This window comes from Colletotrichum phormii, assembly GCF_030913505.1.
Source record: "Colletotrichum phormii strain CBS 102054 chromosome Unknown BDP81scaffold_7, whole genome shotgun sequence".
NCBI lineage: Eukaryota > Fungi > Ascomycota > Sordariomycetes > Glomerellales > Glomerellaceae > Colletotrichum > Colletotrichum phormii.
The window spans coordinates 1,949,189-1,969,724 of NW_026851449.1; the positions used below are offsets into that span (position 1 = coordinate 1,949,189).

The 20,536-nt window shown below is 53.3% G+C and overlaps 9 protein-coding genes and 1 pseudogene across 10 annotated transcripts; 6 read left to right on the plus strand and 4 right to left on the minus strand.

Moving 5' to 3' along the window:
- Window positions 1-448: 448 nt before the first annotated feature.
- On the plus strand, window positions 449-1,085 carry BDP81DRAFT_393119 (uncharacterized protein; the record flags this gene model as incomplete). Its single annotated transcript, XM_060587798.1, has 3 exons — window positions 449-583; window positions 644-754; window positions 819-1,085. The coding sequence occupies 3 exons, from the start codon at window positions 449-451 to the stop codon at window positions 1,083-1,085; spliced, it is 513 nt and encodes a 170-aa protein (XP_060447142.1).
- Window positions 1,086-2,375: 1,290 nt separating this feature from the next.
- BDP81DRAFT_t130 lies at window positions 2,376-2,445 on the plus strand (annotated as a pseudogene). Its single transcript has one exon. The product of its transcript is annotated as a tRNA-OTHER (tRNA).
- Window positions 2,446-3,845: 1,400 nt separating this feature from the next.
- Window positions 3,846-4,598, plus strand: BDP81DRAFT_209125 (uncharacterized protein). The gene has a single exon (XM_060582642.1). It carries the CDS (start codon window positions 4,025-4,027, stop codon window positions 4,499-4,501), a length of 477 nt encoding a protein of 158 aa, XP_060447143.1. The 5' UTR covers window positions 3,846-4,024; the 3' UTR covers window positions 4,502-4,598.
- A 2,381-nt stretch (window positions 4,599-6,979) lies between these two features.
- Window positions 6,980-10,522, plus strand: BDP81DRAFT_209129 (uncharacterized protein). Its single transcript, XM_060582643.1, has 4 exons — window positions 6,980-8,174; window positions 8,244-9,655; window positions 9,705-9,875; window positions 9,966-10,522. The coding sequence occupies exons 1-4, from the start codon at window positions 7,419-7,421 to the stop codon at window positions 10,330-10,332; spliced, it is 2,706 nt and encodes a 901-aa protein (XP_060447144.1). The 5' UTR covers window positions 6,980-7,418; the 3' UTR covers window positions 10,333-10,522.
- Window positions 10,523-10,703: 181 nt separating this feature from the next.
- Window positions 10,704-11,425, plus strand: BDP81DRAFT_209151 (uncharacterized protein). Its single transcript, XM_060582644.1, has 2 exons — window positions 10,704-10,865; window positions 10,920-11,425. Exons 1-2 carry the CDS (start codon window positions 10,785-10,787, stop codon window positions 11,334-11,336), a joined length of 498 nt encoding a protein of 165 aa, XP_060447145.1. The 5' UTR covers window positions 10,704-10,784; the 3' UTR covers window positions 11,337-11,425.
- Window positions 11,426-11,936: 511 nt separating this feature from the next.
- BDP81DRAFT_393121 (tetratricopeptide) lies at window positions 11,937-13,187 on the minus strand (the record flags this gene model as incomplete). Its single annotated transcript, XM_060587799.1, has 3 exons — window positions 11,937-12,033; window positions 12,083-13,092; window positions 13,170-13,187. 3 exons carry the CDS (start codon window positions 13,185-13,187, stop codon window positions 11,937-11,939), a joined length of 1,125 nt encoding a protein of 374 aa, XP_060447146.1.
- A 452-nt stretch (window positions 13,188-13,639) lies between these two features.
- On the minus strand, window positions 13,640-15,609 carry BDP81DRAFT_346484 (uncharacterized protein). Its single transcript, XM_060586118.1, has 2 exons — window positions 14,789-15,609; window positions 13,640-14,734 (listed from the first exon to the last, which is right to left on the minus strand). The coding sequence occupies exons 1-2, from the start codon at window positions 15,332-15,334 to the stop codon at window positions 13,859-13,861; spliced, it is 1,422 nt and encodes a 473-aa protein (XP_060447147.1). The 5' UTR covers window positions 15,335-15,609; the 3' UTR covers window positions 13,640-13,858.
- A 292-nt stretch (window positions 15,610-15,901) lies between these two features.
- On the minus strand, window positions 15,902-17,086 carry BDP81DRAFT_425160 (uncharacterized protein). Its single transcript, XM_060590195.1, has one exon. It carries the CDS (start codon window positions 17,014-17,016, stop codon window positions 15,937-15,939), a length of 1,080 nt encoding a protein of 359 aa, XP_060447148.1. The 5' UTR covers window positions 17,017-17,086; the 3' UTR covers window positions 15,902-15,936.
- A 268-nt stretch (window positions 17,087-17,354) lies between these two features.
- BDP81DRAFT_346490 (uncharacterized protein) lies at window positions 17,355-19,000 on the plus strand. The gene is made up of 4 exons (XM_060586119.1): window positions 17,355-17,471; window positions 17,531-17,899; window positions 17,962-18,235; window positions 18,306-19,000. Exons 1-4 carry the CDS (start codon window positions 17,400-17,402, stop codon window positions 18,830-18,832), a joined length of 1,242 nt encoding a protein of 413 aa, XP_060447149.1. The 5' UTR covers window positions 17,355-17,399; the 3' UTR covers window positions 18,833-19,000.
- On the minus strand, window positions 18,884-19,647 carry BDP81DRAFT_316524 (uncharacterized protein; the record flags this gene model as incomplete). The annotated part of the gene is made up of 2 exons (XM_060584180.1): window positions 18,884-19,334; window positions 19,412-19,647. 2 exons carry the CDS (start codon window positions 19,645-19,647, stop codon window positions 18,884-18,886), a joined length of 687 nt encoding a protein of 228 aa, XP_060447150.1.
- Window positions 19,648-20,536: the final 889 nt, after the last annotated feature.

Here is a 20,536-nt window from a genome sequence, read left to right on the forward strand (position 1 = left end):
ACCAAGATCACACCTCTCTCCTTTCTTTATTTTACATCCTCTGACCTCTACTTTCACCTCTCTTTCTTACCTCTCTTACTCCTATCTCTTGATTCATTCCATCTGCTCATTTCTTTTGCCTCCACTCACATCCATTGACTCTGCTTACCTCCATTGCGTTTACTTACCCTCATTACCTCTACTCATCTTTCTATTGCCTTTGCTCACCTCATTGCCTCTGCTCACCCTCATTGCCTCTGCTCGTATCTATTACCTCTATTACCTCTTTTATCTCTATCACCTCCCTTTACCTCCCCTACCTCTTTCCCCACCTCTAGTACCTCTCCTGCCCCTTTTATTTCTTTCAACAGCTTCACACCTACATCACATTCGTGGACGAATACGAGCGAACGAAACGATGAAGAGGAATACTAACCACTTATTCTACCTATTCTAGAAAACTATAAAGATGGCCGCCCCCTCCTCCTCCCCCTCCTCCTCCTCCAAAGACGGCACTCCCACCACTATGCCGGTGGACATCCCCGGGGCCGCGACGGGTCGTCGCGCTGCCTTCCGGCGTGCAGAGGCGGCCCGTCGGGCCTCAGTTGGTGGCTCTGCCTCCGACACCACTGCCGGAGACAGTCTGGCTGGCCGGGGACCCTAGGAAGGTCCTCGCCGCTGGACTGTCTCCCGCCCCGGAGGATTCTCCGCGGAGGAGATGAGCGCCGAGGCGACTCGGCGCCGTCGTGGCGTTGGCACTGATCCCTCGTGGATTGTACGTATTTATACTCCTTTCCTTGATCTACGTTGATACACGATGCTGATATCTATATAACTAGGACCCCGCCGGCCGTCTCCGCCAACTTCCCCCCGGCACTCGCCTCCCCTCGCCCGTCCCTCTCACCGAGGAAGAGCTCAACCGCGCCCGCAACTCCGGAGCCGGACCTCCCATCCCCTACCCGCGCCGCTCGCTCTCTCCCGGCTCTCGCCCCGTCTTCGGACCGATCACAGAGGCGGAGCACAACAGACGCGTCTTCGCACATCATGCACTGTACCGCCCATTCATGGGCAACACTCCTGATATCGGCCTCCCTCGCCCGCTCTGATTCGGCAGTCTCGATCCACGAATTCCGGTCTTTCTCAGTAGCAGGATTCTCGTTCCCCCGTTGGCTGGTACCTTATCATACAATGCGACACGAAGCCATGGATTCTGGCTGTGGTCTGCTTCGAAAGACAGCTTTTGCATATTCGGTTTCTTTTGGTCTGCGGTGAGACATCTCGGATGGTTACGACAGTGGTTTTCTGGAGGCTGGATGGTCATTGGAATTGATCATATCACTACGGACGTCACGACGACGACTGATGGAGAGAAATCATACTATACCTCTGCACACGGCATCACTATTACGACTTCACATAAACCTCGACATCTTACGTCTTTCATACGTCTGTCACGTTCCTTCCGACATATCTTCTTCGAGAAGGAAACCAGAGGAGGAAGGATTTGCTTGGACTCACGGCTTCACATGACCGTTGACGTCTACAGCCGTTTACGACTCTCTCAGTTTTCGGCATATCGGGTTGGAGATGGGAAGGGCAACGAAATGGATGCTAGGACTCAGCTTACTCCACGTTTGTTTCCGTTTTCAAGGAAAGCCGGGACTCTTCACTACCGATAGAATGCTTTTCTAGCTGTTCATCAAGAAGAAGTTACCTGGGCACTTTTACTCATTTGCAAAGCGTGATGTCATCTTGGTTTACGTAGTCGTGATTCTGTACTCATCTCACCTTCTGCTTATATCACTCCGATGGTGATGCCGTTAACTTGCTCTGCAATCTTACCTGGCACAACACAGCCCGGCCTTGGCCATCGCTTGGCTGCTCTTGCCACGCTATCACGAACCTACTCCAAGCAGCCAAGACAAAGTTCTTCCAATGACCCAAATCGTGGCTTGCAAAAGCGAAGCACCGCAAAGCTTAAGCCAGCAAAAGAGTGCGCTGGCGACGTACCCGAAGCGAGCATGAGCTTCCCAAGGAGCGAGCTGTCAGATTTCCAAGCTCAAAACCACACGATCCTCGTGGAATCTTCCCACATCAGTCATCAGATATCCCAGCCACAATATCCCTCTGTACGACGTTGGCATGTGGTGTCTCAAACACCTGGCTCACCTAGGCTCTAGCTCACCTAGCCCACACCCTCAGCCCTAGGAAAAGGAAGTGACTTAACTCCGGATGGATCCTGCGCACAGGTTCCCGCACATCGTCTCCGACGCCATCACTCATCAGTGGTTCCCCATATACCATCGTCGTGAAGATGGGTCGGGGACGACGAATCCACCACATCGCAACATGACCAGTCCCGAGCCGCTCCTTCTCCATCAGCCATAAAGCCGTTCGCCCGGCTAGCTCAATCGGTAGAGCGTGAGACTCTTAATCTCAAGGTTGTGGGTTCGACCCGTAAGTGCTTACAAGCTCTGATCCAGGCATGAGCTTCTCAACTAATACATTCCAGCCACGTCGGGCTCAATTCCCGTCAGCAATTGACATCCAATTCTTTTTTGCCCCATTGAATTTCGGCCTGCTTTTTCGACAATCTTTGCTAGCCCCATTGACGCTTGAGGAGACCGGGATTGTCGGCCTGGCATTGAAGAACTGAGCCGAGGACCGGTATTTGGGAAGCTGCCGGTCGGCTGGCGTTGGCGGTTCCTGAACTCGACGGTCGATACAGATATTCGATTGGAAATATGGGAAGCAGGAGTATTGCTACGGCCGAAATGAATTAAGATGGGAAGGTTCCATCTTCTGATAAAGCATGGCTGCGCGTGTGTCCGTCTGCTTAGGTATTGTTAGCTTGCAACCGTCAACAGACGTTGAATTTCTGCCTCGGCAACCAGGTCTCAGTGTCTAGCGAAAGTAACGGAGAAGATTGAATGCTCGGTCTGGGAGAATCCAAATTGGGCCAATCAAACCCCAACATGTCGCTGGAGATGGAGCGTTAGTAAGCAAAGGTGCAGCAGGATGCCCTTGCAATCCTGCCAGGGGTAATGCGAGAAACTGCTTTTCATACCACCAAGAGATCACGAGCGGTGAGACAGCTAAGATCCAATACTGGGATGGACGGTCAACAGATGAATGGCCAGGCCAGGTTTACCGCCCGACGACCACAAAAAGCATGGCCTAGAAAATCGCCCGAAAGGATGCCAGTGCCAGCCACAACGTTTTTGGCTTTGCAACGCGGACGGTGATTCTGGTAAAAGGTTGATTTTTGGGGGCCGGGACGTGCTGTCAACGGGATGGCGGAAGCTATCCGGACGCCAGGCTCAAACTCCGAAGCAATACGGAATGGTAAGCACCAGCAACACGGTACGTACCGTGGGCGAACATCATGGAGACGATTGGCTGATGGCGGGAAGTGCGAAGTAATATGCCATTCATAGATCATTTCTCGAAGTTCACTTGATCCCTTCATGCGGTGCCAGCGGCCTTTAGCCAGCCAAACAGAGTTGAGCACGGTGTCACTGGCTGGCTGGCGATTCGGGGTGCATTCCTCAGTTCTGATCAGTTGAGGACCTTGAGGTATTCCGTCGATGGAGAGTGACAGGCAGTGCCTTGCAAATCAACAGGGGGAGCAGTAATCCGTAGGTCGTGTGCTGAGCACCGGGGATCCGAGCCGCTCTGCCCCCCCTGTGCTGTGGCTTTCGATATTGATCAATGGCTACAGTCTTGATTGGTGGTTGTCTACACCGAGCTGAGGCGCTATGACTCTTTCAGGCCTCTGGATATCCTCAACATCGAAAGCCGGTGGCTGTTTGGCTCGCATTTTCTGGATAGAAATCAGCGGATGACTTGAGGTGATGATAATTGCAGAGAAGCAGGCAGGCAGAGTTGAGGCGCCTGCGGGACGTGATCAAAGTTGCTGATGCATCTGGAAAATGTGCCCCTGGGAACTGTTGCTATGTCGCCGAGACAGGATTCCTAATAGCCGGAGCTGCTCACGGGAGCATGTCTTTGTGCTGGGGACTTATCTGTACGCTCGCACTTGTGCATGGCTGCATATGCAGGCTGCACACGTCTGGGGGGTAACCTGGGGATCTTGGTAATCCAGCATTCGGGATTCCCACACCAATGGTCGATTGGGGTTCTCCGTTGCGTTGCACATGAATATTTATTACGGCTTGCTGAACACAGAGCGACGCATCCATCCCGTCCCAACATAGGCGTACCTCTGGCAACTACCACACCCACTCAATCAGCGTCAGCCGAGCCGCAGCCCTGTGAGTCAAAACGAGATGCTACATTGCACAGAAGAAGCAAATTGTACTCTCGTGACTCTCGTGTGAAGGCCAATGGGCATGTCGATAAATGCTGCATCCATTCGTTCGATTGGGAATGCCGTCGGCAAGGGCGACGTCCGCTGAATACCTGGTGGAAAAGCAGCCGTAACCGGATGGCGATTCTGCTCGTGTGTTTTACGGATAGACTGCACACCTTGGTGATGGATATTATACGACGACGCTATTGACTGTGAGATACGATCATACGAAGCCCTCTTGCTGGAAATGGAGTTTCGAAGTTCGCCGCCGCCTCCTGCTTATGAATCCAGGCATCCCGTCCGGTGAGTGTAGATGATGAATCAGGAACCCGGCTTGTGCAACAAATGTGCATGCTAGAAGGCTCTCCAGGCATCATGGGCCGAGGCAGGCAGAGCGCTCCGTATGCAGACGAGGCCGGCGGAGCTGTCGACATGGTTTAAAGGTCCGCAACTCCCGCCCGCAAGAAATGATGCCAAGTTTGGGCCCATCTGCTTCAAAATCCTCACGCATCCGCGAATACGCTCGCGCCATCTTGCGACGTTGGCTTGTACGATTGAAGCCGTTCCCAGCGCACCACACCGGTCTCATTGTTGCTTGGGGCATCACCCGGCCGGCGTTGAGAAACAGACAGGCAAGCGTGACAGGGTGCGTAGGTTGGACAAGCAAACCGGTCGGTTCGTTGGCCTGGGCATTTGGAGCTTGGTGTATCCACCCCTTTCTTGCGTCTCATTCCAGGTGTTTGCAACATCTGGAACCTTGATGGGCATCTGAGTCAAGACAGAGACCTCAACAGTTGATCCAAATATCTACGGTCGAGCTGGTCGCACGCGAGGCAGAGGAGCATCTGTTTTCCTTCGTTACCTGTTCACTTTTTTGTCAGACATTTGACAGTATCAGGCCAAACGGCATCGGCGACGAACCCATCATCAGCCAGTGAAACAAACATCAACCGGGAGAATACAGCGACATCGACAGCGTGTGATTGATTGCCGGGTATCTCGCCTGCCACGGACACACGGTGACCGGGGTCCGAGAAGCATAGCACCGCGCCTGGGTAACACGAACTTTTGCCCTCGAGACCTTCTCTGCTTGTTTCCACGTCACTTCTGTGCTTCGTCTTCAGCTAGCGAAAGCCCTGCCGCCTTGGGTATTTGACTAGATTTCGAAGGGTCACGATCCCATATCGCAGTGTACTCGAGCACGGCTGTACAGCTGTCCAAGGTCGTTCTTCGTTGTTGGTGGCTTGTCAAACGACACAGTGGGAGACGGACGACCAGAGAAAGCTGGGGACAAGACGTCCGGTATCGCAGCACGATTGCCTTAGGTTTGAGGCAAGGCAAAGCAGACGACAAGAACGAGGCGAATTGAGACGAGGGAGAGAGACTCAAGGAGAAGTTCTTGCAGAATCGGAGACGCGCTGTCCCTGCCCCTGTCATCCCGGGTCTGGGAGTGTCGTAGGAGTGTCGTGTTTGGTGTTACACGTAAGACACTGCTCGATTTTCGGCTCCGGCCGCCGCACAAGCATCTTGCAGGCTCTCTCAGCAAGCAACAACGGCACTGGCAGCGTCAGCAACAGCACCTCAGCAGCCAGCAGCAACGGTTACCTTACTGAGCACCAACGCAGGGCGAGCAGCAAATAAACGACGGGAGAGGCCTGACTGTGTTGCTTGGTGATTTGCATCACCACTTGTCGGTTTCCCCCGCCAATTCCCCCCCACGCCTGCGCGACCAGACTATTGCGTTTCGGGACAGAATTTTCGAAGTATCTGCCTTGTCTGCACTTGCCTGCACAGTTTCAGGGAGAGGAAGGAGCCGACTGGCTGACGTACAACAGCTCTGTGCCTGCCCTTTCTGCAAGGTACCTTGACCACACGTTACCTTCCTTACCAACAAACCGAAGGTGTAGAGGAAGGGACATTGTTGTCAGGGTTGTTTCCCTCTTCTGCAAAGTACCTTTATACCTCCTGGGGCCCTTCCTCATCAAAACGGGATAGCGAAAAAGGGAAGGAGACGATCTGGTAACCCTGCAGGTCCCAGCCAGTTCCTCCCTCGTTCTGAGACGTCCTCGCTCCAGCTGGAGCAGTTGGTTCACGCTCCCTCCGCTGAGACGACAGTGCTCAGCTGCCTTGCATCGACACGCACGCGGCACGTATCTACATTCTCTCAACATTACAGAAAGATCCTGGAACTGGAACTGGAAAGAACAAGGAGAAGGCTCAATCATTTGCACTTGCACTTTCCTTACCATAAGGCAAGGGACCTTACCTTGGGCCACCCCCCTTCTCCTCTTTATTCTCCTGTCCGGATAGGTGCTCCTACGGTCTTTCCCCCCTTTCCCATCGACGGGGATCGGGTACTTGCTCCATTCCAAGCACCTGCTGCAAACACGTCCCCGGAACGCGGTGGTCACTCTTTAATATCGACATCCGGCACCTGCTTCTTCAAGCTGTTCTTACTTCCACCATTACCTTTGAACTGTCTTTCTAGAGACGAAGAAAAAAGCCAATCTAGATCTTGCTTCGACTTGCATCATTCAGTTTCCTGCCGGCTTGCATCATCCATCCCACATCTCCATCGCCAACTTAACTTTAAACTTCGCCTGGTCCTGGAAGCAACCATCGAAACGCACTTCTGCCCGCTCAGGTCCGCTCGACGCACGACGCAGACGCATCCCTCTTCCATCGTCACCCTTGTTTCCTGAGCTCGCTTCCTCCTGCAACCTGCAAGCTCTTTGCTGGATGGGAAAGTAAAACTTGGGGAAGGAAACGAAACAGAACTCCGTCTGGCAGGCAGCCCTTCCCGTCTTCCCCGTCTTGCACCATCCCTGTCAAGGCACGCTCTCTGGGTCTATCCGTACTCCGTAGACATCAGATCACCCACAGCTCCATTCATCCCTGGCCAAAGCTCCCCGGTATCCCTCTCATCATACACCCGTCACTTGTCTTCCCCCCAGCATCTCGCAATCTCTTCAGCTCTCATTTGTCGGAAACACCAGCTAGCCGCCTCTCGACTTTTGGTGAATCCATCAACTACCTAATCCGTCCACTCCCTGAAGCTTTCTCTAGCTATTCGGTCGTCTTGCGGATCTACGGTTTGCTCCACACGTTCTCAACACCGTCTGCCGCAATGGCGTCCCTCGAAGAGCTTCTCGATACTCTTCACTACCTCTATCCGGCATTGGCCTTCACCTATTTTGCAATTGCTTCTGCTGTTGCTGTGTGCACTCTTCAGACTCTGCGGGCAGCCAACAACCCAGGCAAAGAGTTCATCCCTCGATCATGGATCCTTAACCTCCTCGTTGCCTTCGTCCTGACCTACGTCGCCCAGATTGCCGTCATCGCCATTCAGTCCATCCTCCTTAAAGAATGGATTGGCCAGGAGCATGAGGTTATTGGCTTGCTCTCCTGCATTCTCGTCTTTGGTACCCAATTGGCCTTCCTCTCCGACACAGAACATCCGGTATGGACACCATACTGGGGCTCGTGGCTCATCTCCTTGGTTCTCGAGCCCATGATTGGAGTGCCAGATCTCATCATCAGACGATCCAGCACTTTTGAACACTGCCGCATCGCCCACCTTGTCTTCGCTGGTCTCCGCTACTATCTGCTTCTCACCATTGTTTCCGTCTACGTTGTCCAGCGTATCCGAGCTAGCCAGGAAGAGGCCACGGACGAAGAACGGCAATCTCTTCTCGGCCAAGATGACCCAAAGTCGCGCTTGAGCAGCTCAGGAAACGGGAGCCAGAGCTCTACTTCTACTTATGGAACGACAAGTGATCCGCCAGAGTCGTACTGGGCCGAACGCCAGCGAAAGGCACAGGAGGAGATGGAGAAGCGCCTTCAGGAAGAGGGCAACTGGCTGACGTACATTAAGGGCTTCGGCGTAAGTTCTTGAACCTTTCGTTGCTTTTCAACTCCCCTGATATCAGTAAATTGCCTAACACTACTCTAGATTTTGTTCCCTTATATCTGGCCTGTCGGGCAGAAATCCCTTCAGCTACGCCTTGTCCTTGTTGGCCTCTGTTTGCTCGCCGGCAACGCTCTTAACCTCTTGATCCCGCGTCAATTCGGTATCATTGTCGATGAGCTCAAGGATAGAAATTTCAGCAGTGCCTGGTACGGAGTTGCCATCTACGGCCTGCTCAGAATTGCTGCGTCAGACGCCGGTATCGAGTTTCTGCGAGAATGGCTCTACCTCCCTCTTGAGGTGTACGCTGATGGGGCTCTCAGCACAGCAGCCTATCGACACATCTTGAACCTCTCAGCCGACTTCCACGATTCAAAGAGCACATCCGACATCAGCCTGGCCATGTATGGTGGGTCGAGTGTTTCCGACCTTCTGGAGTCTATCTGCTTCCAAGCCCTCCCTATGCTGATCGACCTCGTCGTTGCCATCGTGTATCTCTCAGTTATTCTGGGGCCTTACGAAGGTCTCATCACCCTGGCGACTAGCACACTCTTCTTGTTCATCGCTACGAAGATGATTGCTGTGATGAAGGAACGCCGACGAGCCCACGTGAATGCCCAGTACGCCGAGCACTACGTACGCCAGACTGGAATCACGGGTTGGCACACGGTTGCATCCTTTAACCAGACGACATACGAAGATGTCCGCTACTCTAACGCAATTCACACCCGCATCAACTGGACTAAGCGTGTACGTCTTGGGTGGTTTACTGCGCAAGCGTTCCAGTCTCTGGTTCTCCTTTGCGGCCTTTTGGCTGGCGCGGTTCTGGCTGTATACAGGATCAAGAACAGCAAGGCCACCCCTGGTGACTTGACAATGCTTTTGATGTACTGGGCCCAACTCACGTCTCCCCTGCGGTTCATGGCCAGCCTCGGAAAGAAGATTGGAAGCGATTTGATCGACGCTGAGCGATTGTTGGACATCATGAAGAAGGAGCCAACAATCGTGAACAAGAAGGGAGCCCGCCCCCTGAAGCTTGTTGGTGGCAACGTCGATTTCAATGATGTGAGTTTCACCTACGACTCGAAGAAGAAGATCATCAACGGAATCTCTCTTTCTGTTCCCGGTGGCCAGACGGTGGCTTTTGTTGGCGCTACTGGTGCCGGCAAGTCCACCATGTTGAAGCTACTCAACCGTTTCTACGACGCCAGCGAGGGATCCATCTTGATTGACGGACAGGACGTGCGTGACGTTGACTTGCACAGTCTCCGGGACCGCATTGGCTTGGTGCCGCAGAATCCTGTACTGTTCGACGACACGATCATTAGCAACATTCGGTATGCGAGAATCACCGCCTCTGACGACGAGGTCTTTGAAGCCTGCAAGGCCGCTTGCATCCATGATAAGATTATGACTTTCACCGACGGATACAACACGCGAGTTGGTGAGAGGGGAATGTAAGTAACCACAGTTTCTGCACAAAGACGAGTCACTGATCAAAATCAGCAAACTTTCCGGCGGCGAACTCCAGCGTGTTGCTATCGCCCGGGCAATTCTCAAGCAGCCTGAGATCGTGCTTCTAGACGAGGCAACAAGTTCAGTGGACACCGACACAGAGCAGAAGATCCAGCAGTCATTCATGCAGCTCTGCAAGGGACGAACCACGTTCATTGTCGCGTATGTATTCCGTTTACTTCCAGCCTGCAGCGTTTTCATCCTTGCCACTGCGCCACTGAGCTTTCGGATTCATGTACTAATTAGAGACAGTCATCGCCTTTCAACCATCATGAATGCTGATCGCATTGTTGTCATCGAGGATGGTGTAGTTGTCGAGCAGGGCAATCACGCTGACCTCGTCACTGCTAAGGGAAGATATGCCGACTTGTGGTCTAAGCAAACCTTCCTGAAGCCCAAGGATGACAATTTGGCCAGCAGCAAGAAGTCGACTGCCAGTGACACTGACGACTCCACGCTCGATGGCACTTCGGACACCACAGATGCTTCCGCGTCCGAGGGCACCCAGACGACACCGACTCAGGCGAGTAAGGGAAAAGAGGCTGTTCAGACTCCCGGTAATCACAAGAAAGAGGTAGAGTCAGCTGAAGATTCGTCTTTGGCAGATTCTAACCACTAATTGTGTAGGGCTCTCGATTGAACCCTGTTGCACCCGAATTCACGCCTAAGTCAACACCCGTCACCAAAGTCTCTTTCCCATCTCCCAGTTGCCAACCCGTCACGAGATCCGCGAAGCCACATATCTCGCCCCTTCGCCAGACTCCCAAACGAGTCCTGAATTGGGCGAGCGCGACTTCTTCTGATGACGATTCCTCCCCGCGATCCACCGCCGGCGCCACGACTGTTCCTGTCGGCAGCCACGCTCATTTGAGCCCTCTGTCTGGTAGGAATTCCCTCCATGATCTATGATTGCTTTGCTTTCAATGAATCATATCTGACCGCTTTGTGACGTCAGGTGCCCGACACGCCAGTAGGGTACAAGATTCAGATAACGACTCGGTGAATACTGTTATCAAACTTGAGCTTCCCCTATTCAGGACCCCTCACTCAACTGCCCGCCGTTACAATGCCATGAGCGATTCGAATGGGCAAGCCGGTGGCGATACTGATGCGACAGACCAAAGTGGCGATGATGCTGATGGATCCATTGCTGTAAGTTCTTCACGGCCACCAACCGCAGAATGAGAGACTAAGTAGCTGCAGGAGGTACGCCACGTATCTGCACCTGTCTTGAAGCTGAAGGCCGTCACACCGGGCCAGGAGACTCGTGCTTCACCTATGACCATTGTTATATCCAAGGACTTGATCAGCAACAAGCTACCGACTGCCGCCATGACTAGCACCCCTATTCCTCGTCACAAGGAGAATATACCCGAGGGATCTCATGGTCCGGTTTCGGTCAAACCGACCTCGTCATCGTCCCCTCTCAAGGAGGTTACCCAGCCAAACTCACCGGCATGCTCGCTCGCTCGAGATTCGCACCAGTCCAACAACCATCGTGGCCAGCGAAGACGATATAACCGAGGCGGAGGCCGTGGACGTGGCCGCCATGGCCACGCGAAAACCCCGGATACACCTGGTGCTGCGGGTTCTCATTCTCATACTCATGGCGCCCATCATTAAGTTGGCTTTCGCAACTTCTCAATTAATTCTGCGCCGCACATTATCAGATTTCCTTTGTTCGGGTTGGCACCGATCCAATGTCACAGGACGGCATGTACTAGTTTTGACCCACCAAATTGCTTGGTTGGTGCCACTTTCTACGGTATTATTTAGAAAACGGAGCCAGCGCAAGCTGGCATGTGTAAAAAGAGACAGGGGTTTACATCTTGTATCATGAGAGTATTGTGTTTCGCATCAAAAGCAACCCAAAATTGGCGACGGATCAGTCTCATTAGAATTGGCGGGAAAAGCTTAGAACAGACTGGCGGATTCTTGAAGTTTAGATTAGACTGGATGTATGGATAAGACAGGTCGGTAGCTTGATCAACATGCCAAGTTACCTCAATAGTCCTTCACTGGTTCTCAGGCACATCATTTGACTTTCAGCAAGCAATTTCGACTCATTGGGCCATCGTGTGGTCTTCTATTCATGCGCGTGTGTTTTGTGTATGTTGTTGGGGTAATTCTAAAAGTGAGTCCCAGTGGTAATTGACTGTGTTTCCCGGCTTCTTCAACGATAATGTTCTGTAAAGAACGAATTTGATCGCCTTAAACAAGACTTTAGGCCGAGCCTCCACGGCCAGCACCGGCGCCTCCGCCAGGGGCACCTCCCGGTGGACCGCTCGGCGCATCTCCACCGCCCATCATGTTGCGTGCCCTATGGAGTTAGGATTGATCTGCTTCACTGGCAGAAATGGAGCACTTACATGTCGGCAATGTTGGGGTCAGACATGAGAGAGTTCAGGTCAGGCATGCCGCCACCGCTACCGAAGCGGTCGGCCATCTCGCGCAGGCGAGGGTTGCTCATGAGGTTGCCCATCATCTCGGGGTTGCTCATCAGGTTCTGAGCCATGCTCGCGAACATGGGGTTGTTCATGATCTGGCTGAAATCGGGCATGCCTCCGGCACCACCTGCACCGCCGGCACCACCTCCTCCGAGCATGCTCGCCAAACTGCTCAGGTCGGGCATACCGCCTGCACCACCGCCCATGCCGCCACCAACACCGGGTGACTGGCGGGGCAGATCGCGCTCCTCGACCGACATCTCCTCGACGCGGCGCTTGGCCGTCTCGAAGCCCTTCTTCATGGCCTCGCTGCCGCCGGAGCCTTCGAACTCGATGCCCTTTCCGTAGGCCTCCATTGCGCCCTTTGCGTCGCCGAGGGCGAAGCGGGCGAGGCCAAGGCGGGACCAGGCTTTCGTGTAGGCCGGGTCGACGGCGACGGCGGCCTCGGCGTCTGCTTTGGCGGATTCGTGGTCTTTGGCGGCTGAGTGAGCGGCCGCGCGGTTGGAGAGGAAGACGGCGTTGCCCGGGTTCAGGGCAAGGGCCTGGGTGTAGAGGGCAATGGCGGAGGGATAGTCCTTTGAGGCCATTGCGGCGTTGCCCTTTGATTTCAGGGCGTCTGCCTCCTTCTTGTCTTCTTCGGTTACCGTCTTGGAGGCGGAGGCGGCGGCGTCGGCTGCGCCTGCTGCTGCTGCGCCGGCGGAGGTATTCATGATCTTCTCGTAGACGGAGTAGACTTGGTAGAGGTTCTGGGCGCCGACGGCCTCTGCGAGGATTTTCTTGTCGGTGGGATCGACTTTGAAGGAGTCTGCGATGCACTGGATTGCGACGTCGATGGAGTCCTTGTCGTCGGCGGGGAGGGTGCCGTCATTGACGGAGGTGGAGAGGAATTCGCAGATTGCGACGGCGAGGCGCTGTTTGGAGGTTACTGTCGCCTGGAGGGGCGAGGAGGGGTAAACATTAGCTCATGATGATTTCCTTATTGGGTCGCTTGTAGGCATAGGGAAGGGACAGATGTGGTGTTTACCATTTTGACGATGTGTGAGCCTGTGAACGTGTATATATTGGATGGAGGAGGAAGGGCGTGAGGATTCGACACAAGGACGGGGTATCAAGAGGTGTTGGGAGATGGTGGAGAGCTTGGATGTGTGTTGTTGGTTTTTTTGGGGATCGTCTCCTTTGTTACGGCGACGGGTTGGGCTTTGCGGCTGCTTGGCTGCCCACGTCACTCTCCACGTTCTTTTTCGCCCAGTCGGTACGAAGTACAGCTGTTTGGCTGGAAGGTTCCAGCGCAGCCGCGGTGAAGGTGGGGGAGGGGAAGGGGGCACTGGGCGGGTGGGAGGCGACGGCGTTGGAGGGGAACGTACCGGTTACCCCGCTGAATGGGAAAGGAGCATTTTCTCTTGGCTTCATGCAATCATGCAAATATGCGGTTAAATGCACATGGGAGCTACACTCAATTCACTGTTGACCGCACGATTGTGGAACAATAATCTGACTTATTCATTAATGTTTGACAGAGGCCGTGGAGATGAGAAACGTCTCGCTGCCCGCCATGCGACAGCCATATCTAGTCCTACAGAAAGCAAACGTAAAAAGAGGTATAGACTCCTATCCTATCCGCCAACGCCCTTTGATATGCTGGTGTGTAATGTCGCTGTTAAATGTGTTTAATTACTTGTCTTGATGTCCGTCCGCTACCTAAGCAGCGGGAGAGGTAGAAGAGGTCTGGTTCCTCCGCCTGTCCACGTTGCGAATCTTGCGCAGTGGCTTGTTCTTTGCAAGACGGTATTTGGTATAGAGTCGGAACACGTCGCGGATGACAACGTACATGCAGCCCCCGACGAGGTTCCGACCCCATTGCTCCTGAAGCAGCCCCGTCCGGATCTTGAATCGGCCAAAGGTGCCTGCGGGAGATGTCCAGTGCTTAGGTAGCGCCAACCGGATGGCCTCGCCCATGGCGGCTGAGAAGACTGGGAGCAGGAGCGTGCTCACGATCGCGTTTGTGACGTCCTTGAGGCTGGCCTGGATGCCGCGCTGGCGGGGTGCTGCAGGCGCCGGTTGGGCTGCTGGTTGTTGAGGTGCTGCTCCCGCTGCCTGCTGGGGTTCGTTGCCCGGCTGGGGCACCTGAGCAGGGAGTATAATGGGGACGTCCTGCTCTGCTGCGTGAGCCTCCTCGATCTCCTCAACAAGAATCTCGAGATTGACGATATCTTGATCCTGTCCGACTTCCACCTCTTCCAGCTCGACCTCCATCTCCACGTCGGGGATATCTAGCATGTCGATGGCCGCATCGATGAGACCTCCCACCAAGCCGACGTTTCTAGCGGCTTGATTAGCGCCGTCGTTATTCCTACCACGACGGCGGCGGTTATCGTTCGGTCTGTTGTTTGCCTGGGGCGCGGGCTCGGGCAGTCCGGCGATTCTGCGTTCCCACTTCTTCTCGTACGGGCAGACGAACTCGTGCCAGAGGTTATTGTATACAGCTCTAATGTACGGGAAGGACGCTGCCGCAAGTTGAGGGGACGGGGGCCAGGAGAAGAAGTGGTCGTCTTTGGCCATGTGGAATACGCCGTACTAGATCATGTCAGTAAGTTGATTCAGGAGCAAGTGCGACACAAGGGTACTTACCAGTGCCGCGGCGGGCATGAAGAAGACATTGCCCAGAATAGGTACCGACGAGCCCAGGACCAGGGCGGGCGCGATAGTCGGCAGGATCGCGACATGGATCCAGTTGACCATGGGCACGCCTCTAGGGTTCCTGTCGTTGAAGAAGAAGCGATATGTCGCCTCGGGGCCCGCAAACACCCGCACCGCAATGTTGCCGTACATGGCCAAGCTGACCCATGTGCCCGCGCCGATGCCGCCGAGGATCAGGCCCGGCGATACCCTGCTGAAGGACTTGTAGATCTGGTTGCTGAGCGCGAGCGCCGGGTCGTAGGGCTCGTCGATGTTGATCTTGGCCTTGCACACTGGGCAAAGGATCTCCTTGCCCTCGCGCTCCAGCTCTGTAACCCACTGGATCATGCAGTCTTGGTGGCCTTCGAGGGTGCAGGGGCACGGGTCGACCCAGGCGGATTCGGAGGCACCGGACTCGTTCTCGTCCATGAGGCAGATGAAGCAGCGGCGCTCGCCATCTTGAGGCCCGGCCGAGAGTGAGGGATTCGTGTCGGTCATGCTGGACGGCTGATACGGGGAAGGTCAGGTGGAGGTCGTCGGTTCGTTGAGGTTCGAGGGTGGAGGTGCGGAGGAGGGTGAGGGTATATCGGGTGCGGGAGCTCAAAGCCCACGGCGCAACAAGGTTCGCAAAGGTGGGTGGATATGTGCTTCTAGCGCATGGTAAAGTTTGAAGAGAAAGCGTACAGTTTGGTATTGCGAAGGTACAGAGAATCGATAGCAAAATATGGGATATCGTGGGGTGCTTGTGAACAGCCTGATTGTTCGTTTGGTAGCTGATGAAGCTTGAATGGGTGACATCAACCGCCCCAAATGTCCGACCAACCGCGAGTGGAAGTCTATGGTGAGCCGAGGCGCAGGGTGGGGCGCTCGGGAGTCAAGGTTCTTGAACTTGTGTGGCTTGTGGAGATATGTACCGTGAGGTTCCGTCGCTGGTGTGGCTGTGTAGAGATCTACATATCTCTCAGATTTGACGGCGCGAGTACTAAAACCAATCCTGCATCCTCCAAATCACTGGATGATGCAGTATATTAAAACGCAGAAGATCGAGCGTCTAAACCAGTTTCAGTTGCTTTGGAATGCGGGTTGTTAATATTGCTACGCTAGAAAAATTCACCCAAGATTCGGCCGACAACACCACTGCCATGATCCTTGTCCATACGCAGCGCAAACTCCTTTGTTTCCTTCCAGACATTTTCGCCAAACTTCGCTCCATCTACGCCGAGGGCGTATTCTTTATGATCCTGAGAGAGATGATCGTCGGTCCACATCTCCCCGCGCGCCTCTTGTCCGAGTTCCAAACTTGTCATGTAAATATTCGCGCCCTGTTCTACGGTGCGCGCAACGGTGCTGTTGACCATTTTTGCCATGACACCCAAGAATCCACTTCCCGCTGAGTGTCGCGACAAGCTGCTGTTGACTGCTCCCGGGCACACGGAAACCACCAGGATAATGGGCTTTCCATCGCCATCAGTGATGGAGGAGAGTCTTGCCAGATGGCGCTTTGCGTATTCGGTCATGAGCTTCGACCGGGAGTAGTGGTACTGTCCACCCATCATTCCCCGCGGAAAGTTTTCTCGCTTTGACAGCTCCGTCAGCGGCTTCTTTGAGGCGAAGAAGGGTTTGATATCGGATCGTCTAGTGAGCCACGCTGCTCCTGAGCTGACAATGGTGAGGTGAGGTCGCTCCGATACTGACGGCTTGCTGACAAGCGGAGAGGCAAGTAAGAGTGGCATTAACAGAAGTGAAAGAAGCGCTGGTGAGATCGCGTTGACTTGCAGGCTGATCTCGAATCCGGTGGGCGCGGTCTCATAGCTACCGAGCAGTATGCCTGCGCTCAGAATAGCGTGGTCGAGGTGATCAACGGCCTTCTCTAGCTTGGCAATGAATTCGTAGATCGACTTCGGGGATGTCATCTCGACGACCAGAGGGATGATGTTTGGGGCGACAGTCGGCTGTTGTGGAAGAGATGCCAGGTGATGCTGGATAGCTTCTTTGGTCTTCTGGGCCTTCAAATCATCTCGGGCGGTCACAACCAGTGTTGAAACGCCCTTAGTTGCAAGTTGTTTGGCGGCTTCCAAACCGATGCCAGTTGATGCCCCTACGAGGAGGACCGTCAGGCCATCCAGCCGTCGAGAGGACGGCTTGGGCGGGTGCATTCGCGCTGTAAGTACTTTCAGCATGATTTCGAAAATAATGTACGACTTTGACAGGAACTAGCGGCATCGCAAAGATGGAATCACGCCAGTCTAAGTACCATCTTCATCCTTCGTGCTGATACCTACGCCTACTATCGAATTATCCAGCTATTTGGGTCTACTAGAGGCACCCTAGGTAACGGCGGGTTCTCTTTCGCGTTCGCATGATGTGGGGCCGATGACGGTCCCTAATAGGGAATAGAGAGCCTACATCCCGGCGTGCCCGGGCCCGCCGAATCCGAATGAGAACGCGAAAGGTCATCTGGACCAACCACACCTTGGGTAAGAAGCTTTCCTCCTTCATCACCAATGGAACAAACAACATTACAGCTTGGGTGACAACCTGCTGTCCTCTCATCTTGCATAACATGGTCAATAACCGCCTCGGACATTCAAAGTCTCGATTGGGGTGTGTACGGTGTAAGAAGAGACATGTGAAAGTATGCTTAGCTACAATGGACGTGCCCAAGAATACTCGACAGCTGACCGGGCTTTCCAGTGTGACGGAAAACGGCCCTGTTCGAACTGCGTAAAGCACGAGGTCCCTTGCAGCTTGATTTCGGTACCTATTGGTTTGCAAGCCTCGGAAAGGGGGTCAAGTGGTAGCCCAAGAACCCGAGAAGAACCTTCCATTCAACAGGCCAAGTTCACTAGGATTCGAAACCTGATACAGAGTCTCTCCGGTGAGATTAACCTGCTTGACGAGGATCAAAACACTACATGGGATCATAGTACTTGCCATGAGCAGAATCTACAAGACCTTCGGTTGATGCACCATTTCACCACATCCGCGGCCCTGACTGTTGCAGACGGCCCTTCTCTTCGGGAGGCCTGGCAGGTCACTATCCCGGAACTTTCATTCTCTTGCGTGAGTTAGCTAGTGATATCATCGAGGCTCCTCGCGGATTGTCTTCTAATGGCCACCTGTAGGATGGCCTCCGCCATGACATTCTCGCATTTGCAGCCCTGCATCGTGGACATCTTTTCCCGGCTGAAAAGGACGTGTGGATTGTCGCCGCGCAACGACATCTGACTGCCGTCTCAGTGACTCGGGTACCTTACTCTGGCCGAGGCAGCACTGAAGATGCAGACTGTTACTTCGTACACACCCTCTTGAAGTTTTCAATGGAGATTTACCGCATAGCCCAGTCGCCTGGACCTGTTAGCGTCTCTGATGTTTCGCAATTCTTCACCACATTACATGGTTGGTCACCTGACTGCTTCTATTACCAAACCATTTGATTTGAATAGCTCTAAAGGATTTCACTTCACAGAATTAAGATCCGTGTTACTGTCCGATGTCGGCCAAGGCCTTGGCAAAGGGGCACTCGCATCCTTATTCGACACCGGAATCGAATCGTTGTCTCCCCTGAGCGAGGAGCTGGAGCTCACATCTCGCCTCCCCCAACTCGAAAATTTACGTAGAGGAGACACGGACTTGCAGGTGGCAGTGATTGTTTCCAAGGTTTGTCTTGCAGCGTTGGAGATTCTGGACATGACTTGCCGCTCAATGGTCACGCCGCTCAAGAACCGTGGTCTCGTATGGTACTGGCCCTTCTTCTTCCCGGTTGACTTTCTCCACCTGTTGTCTGTTGAAGAACCTGTTTCCTGTGTTCCACTAGTTCACTATGCAGCATTGGTTAGAGTTATGGAGGAGGACTTCTGGTACTGTCAGGGATGGGGCTCAAAAATCTGCTCTCTTGTTGCTCACATCCTGCCTGACCCATGGAAGGTTTGGATTGAGTGGCCTCTTCAATGTATTGAACAGGGGATTGACATCCGGAAAATTCATAAGATTTGAAGACCATACATGTATTTACGGCATCGGGGCCCGCCAAGATGGAGAGCTCTGTTACTTCCGGTACCACATCCGCGCAGAATTAGTCTGTCGTATCTTTCGCTGTAGCTGTAGAATCCCATACATCAACGCCTCGCTCGTCGGCGGGCACCCCGGAACGTATATATCTACAGGCACTACACGGTCGCACCCGCGAACCACACTGTAGCTATAGTGATAATAGCCGCCACCGTTGGCGCAACTTCCCATACTAATAACCCAGCGGGGCTCCGGCATTTGATCATAGACCTGTCCTAATGCCGGTGCCATCTTATTTGTGAGGGTCACGGCTACGATCATTCCATCGGCCTGTCGTGGCGATGCTCGGAAGATGATCCCCAGCCTGTCTTGGTCGTAACGTGGTGTTGATAGATGCATCATTTCGACTGCACAACAAGCGAGGCCGAAGGTCATCGGCCACAGAGAGCCTTGGCGGACCCAAGTGCTTATGGTGTCGAGAGATGACCTGAAGTATTGAGACCTGTGAGCAGCCTGACGAAGGGGAAGTCGAGCGGATGGCGGATTCGAGACTGAACGACTTACAGCAGATGCTGAGCCGTTCCTGATATAGGCTGTTGGCTAGCGAGGGAGACTTCTCTCCGTATTGGTTGTGTTCTAGGTGGAAGTAAACTGTTTTCCGCAGCTGTCTTGTGGAAGGTCCGTTGGCCTGATGGCAATGAAACGAGTAATGCAGCGCCTGTACCATTCAGAGAAAATCTGGCGCGGGCTGCGCTGAAAGACCGCAGTAATGGTCTGCTGATGGTTCTCAAGACAGACATTTTGATGCGGATTGCATGAAGAAAGACGAATGATGACGAGAAGAAGAACAAATGGATTGATTCCGTCACAATAAGTTGATAAGTAGGTCCATTGGGGTTTCATCTAACAAAAGATTTCACAGAACGTACATGATGTCCTCACACTCGGGTTCGGGTCCGGGTTCGTAACTGACTAGTCCAAGATCAGAAAGTGATATTGTCTTGAACAGCGCTTCACTCAACGCAACTTCAACAATCAAAACAACAAGCAAAACAAACAACTGCCAGAAATCTGCCCTCAATCAATTCAACTTCGAGGCTAAAGTTGATTGTATAAGTTGGCTAGATTAATAGATATTCCAGTGCCGTAATTCTACTAGTTACCCCCCTATTAAGGTCTAAGATACTAGCTACCCCTTATTAATACCTACATTCTATAGTATTAAGTAGAGTTTTCCCCCCCTGAATTCCCCTTACCAGACACCTCCTTTTCTCTTCCTCCCTTCTCTTTTACCCAGTCCACTCTATCTTCCTCCTTCTACTGTTAGTTAATATAATCAATATCATGACTACTCCATTAACATCCAATACTCTCTTACTCCTTCGTCAATCCCGAACTATTCCTACATAAGTCTAGGTAGCTAAATCTATAATTAATATGCCATTAACGTGCATGATAAGCAAGCGAGCGGATCGCTCGACAGCAACCACTCCACGTATGTAAATCTTGATCAACATCAACAAAGTTTAATTAATTGAAACTACCCATAATCCTCTTCTCTAGACATTTCTCTCTGAAATGGACATGTACGCGCATTATATCCAGTGTTCCCGCAGACGCCACATCGCCGTTGACCTGTTTCCGTCCTCGGCCGACGGCCACTACTCCGGTGCGTTTCCTCCTCAATCT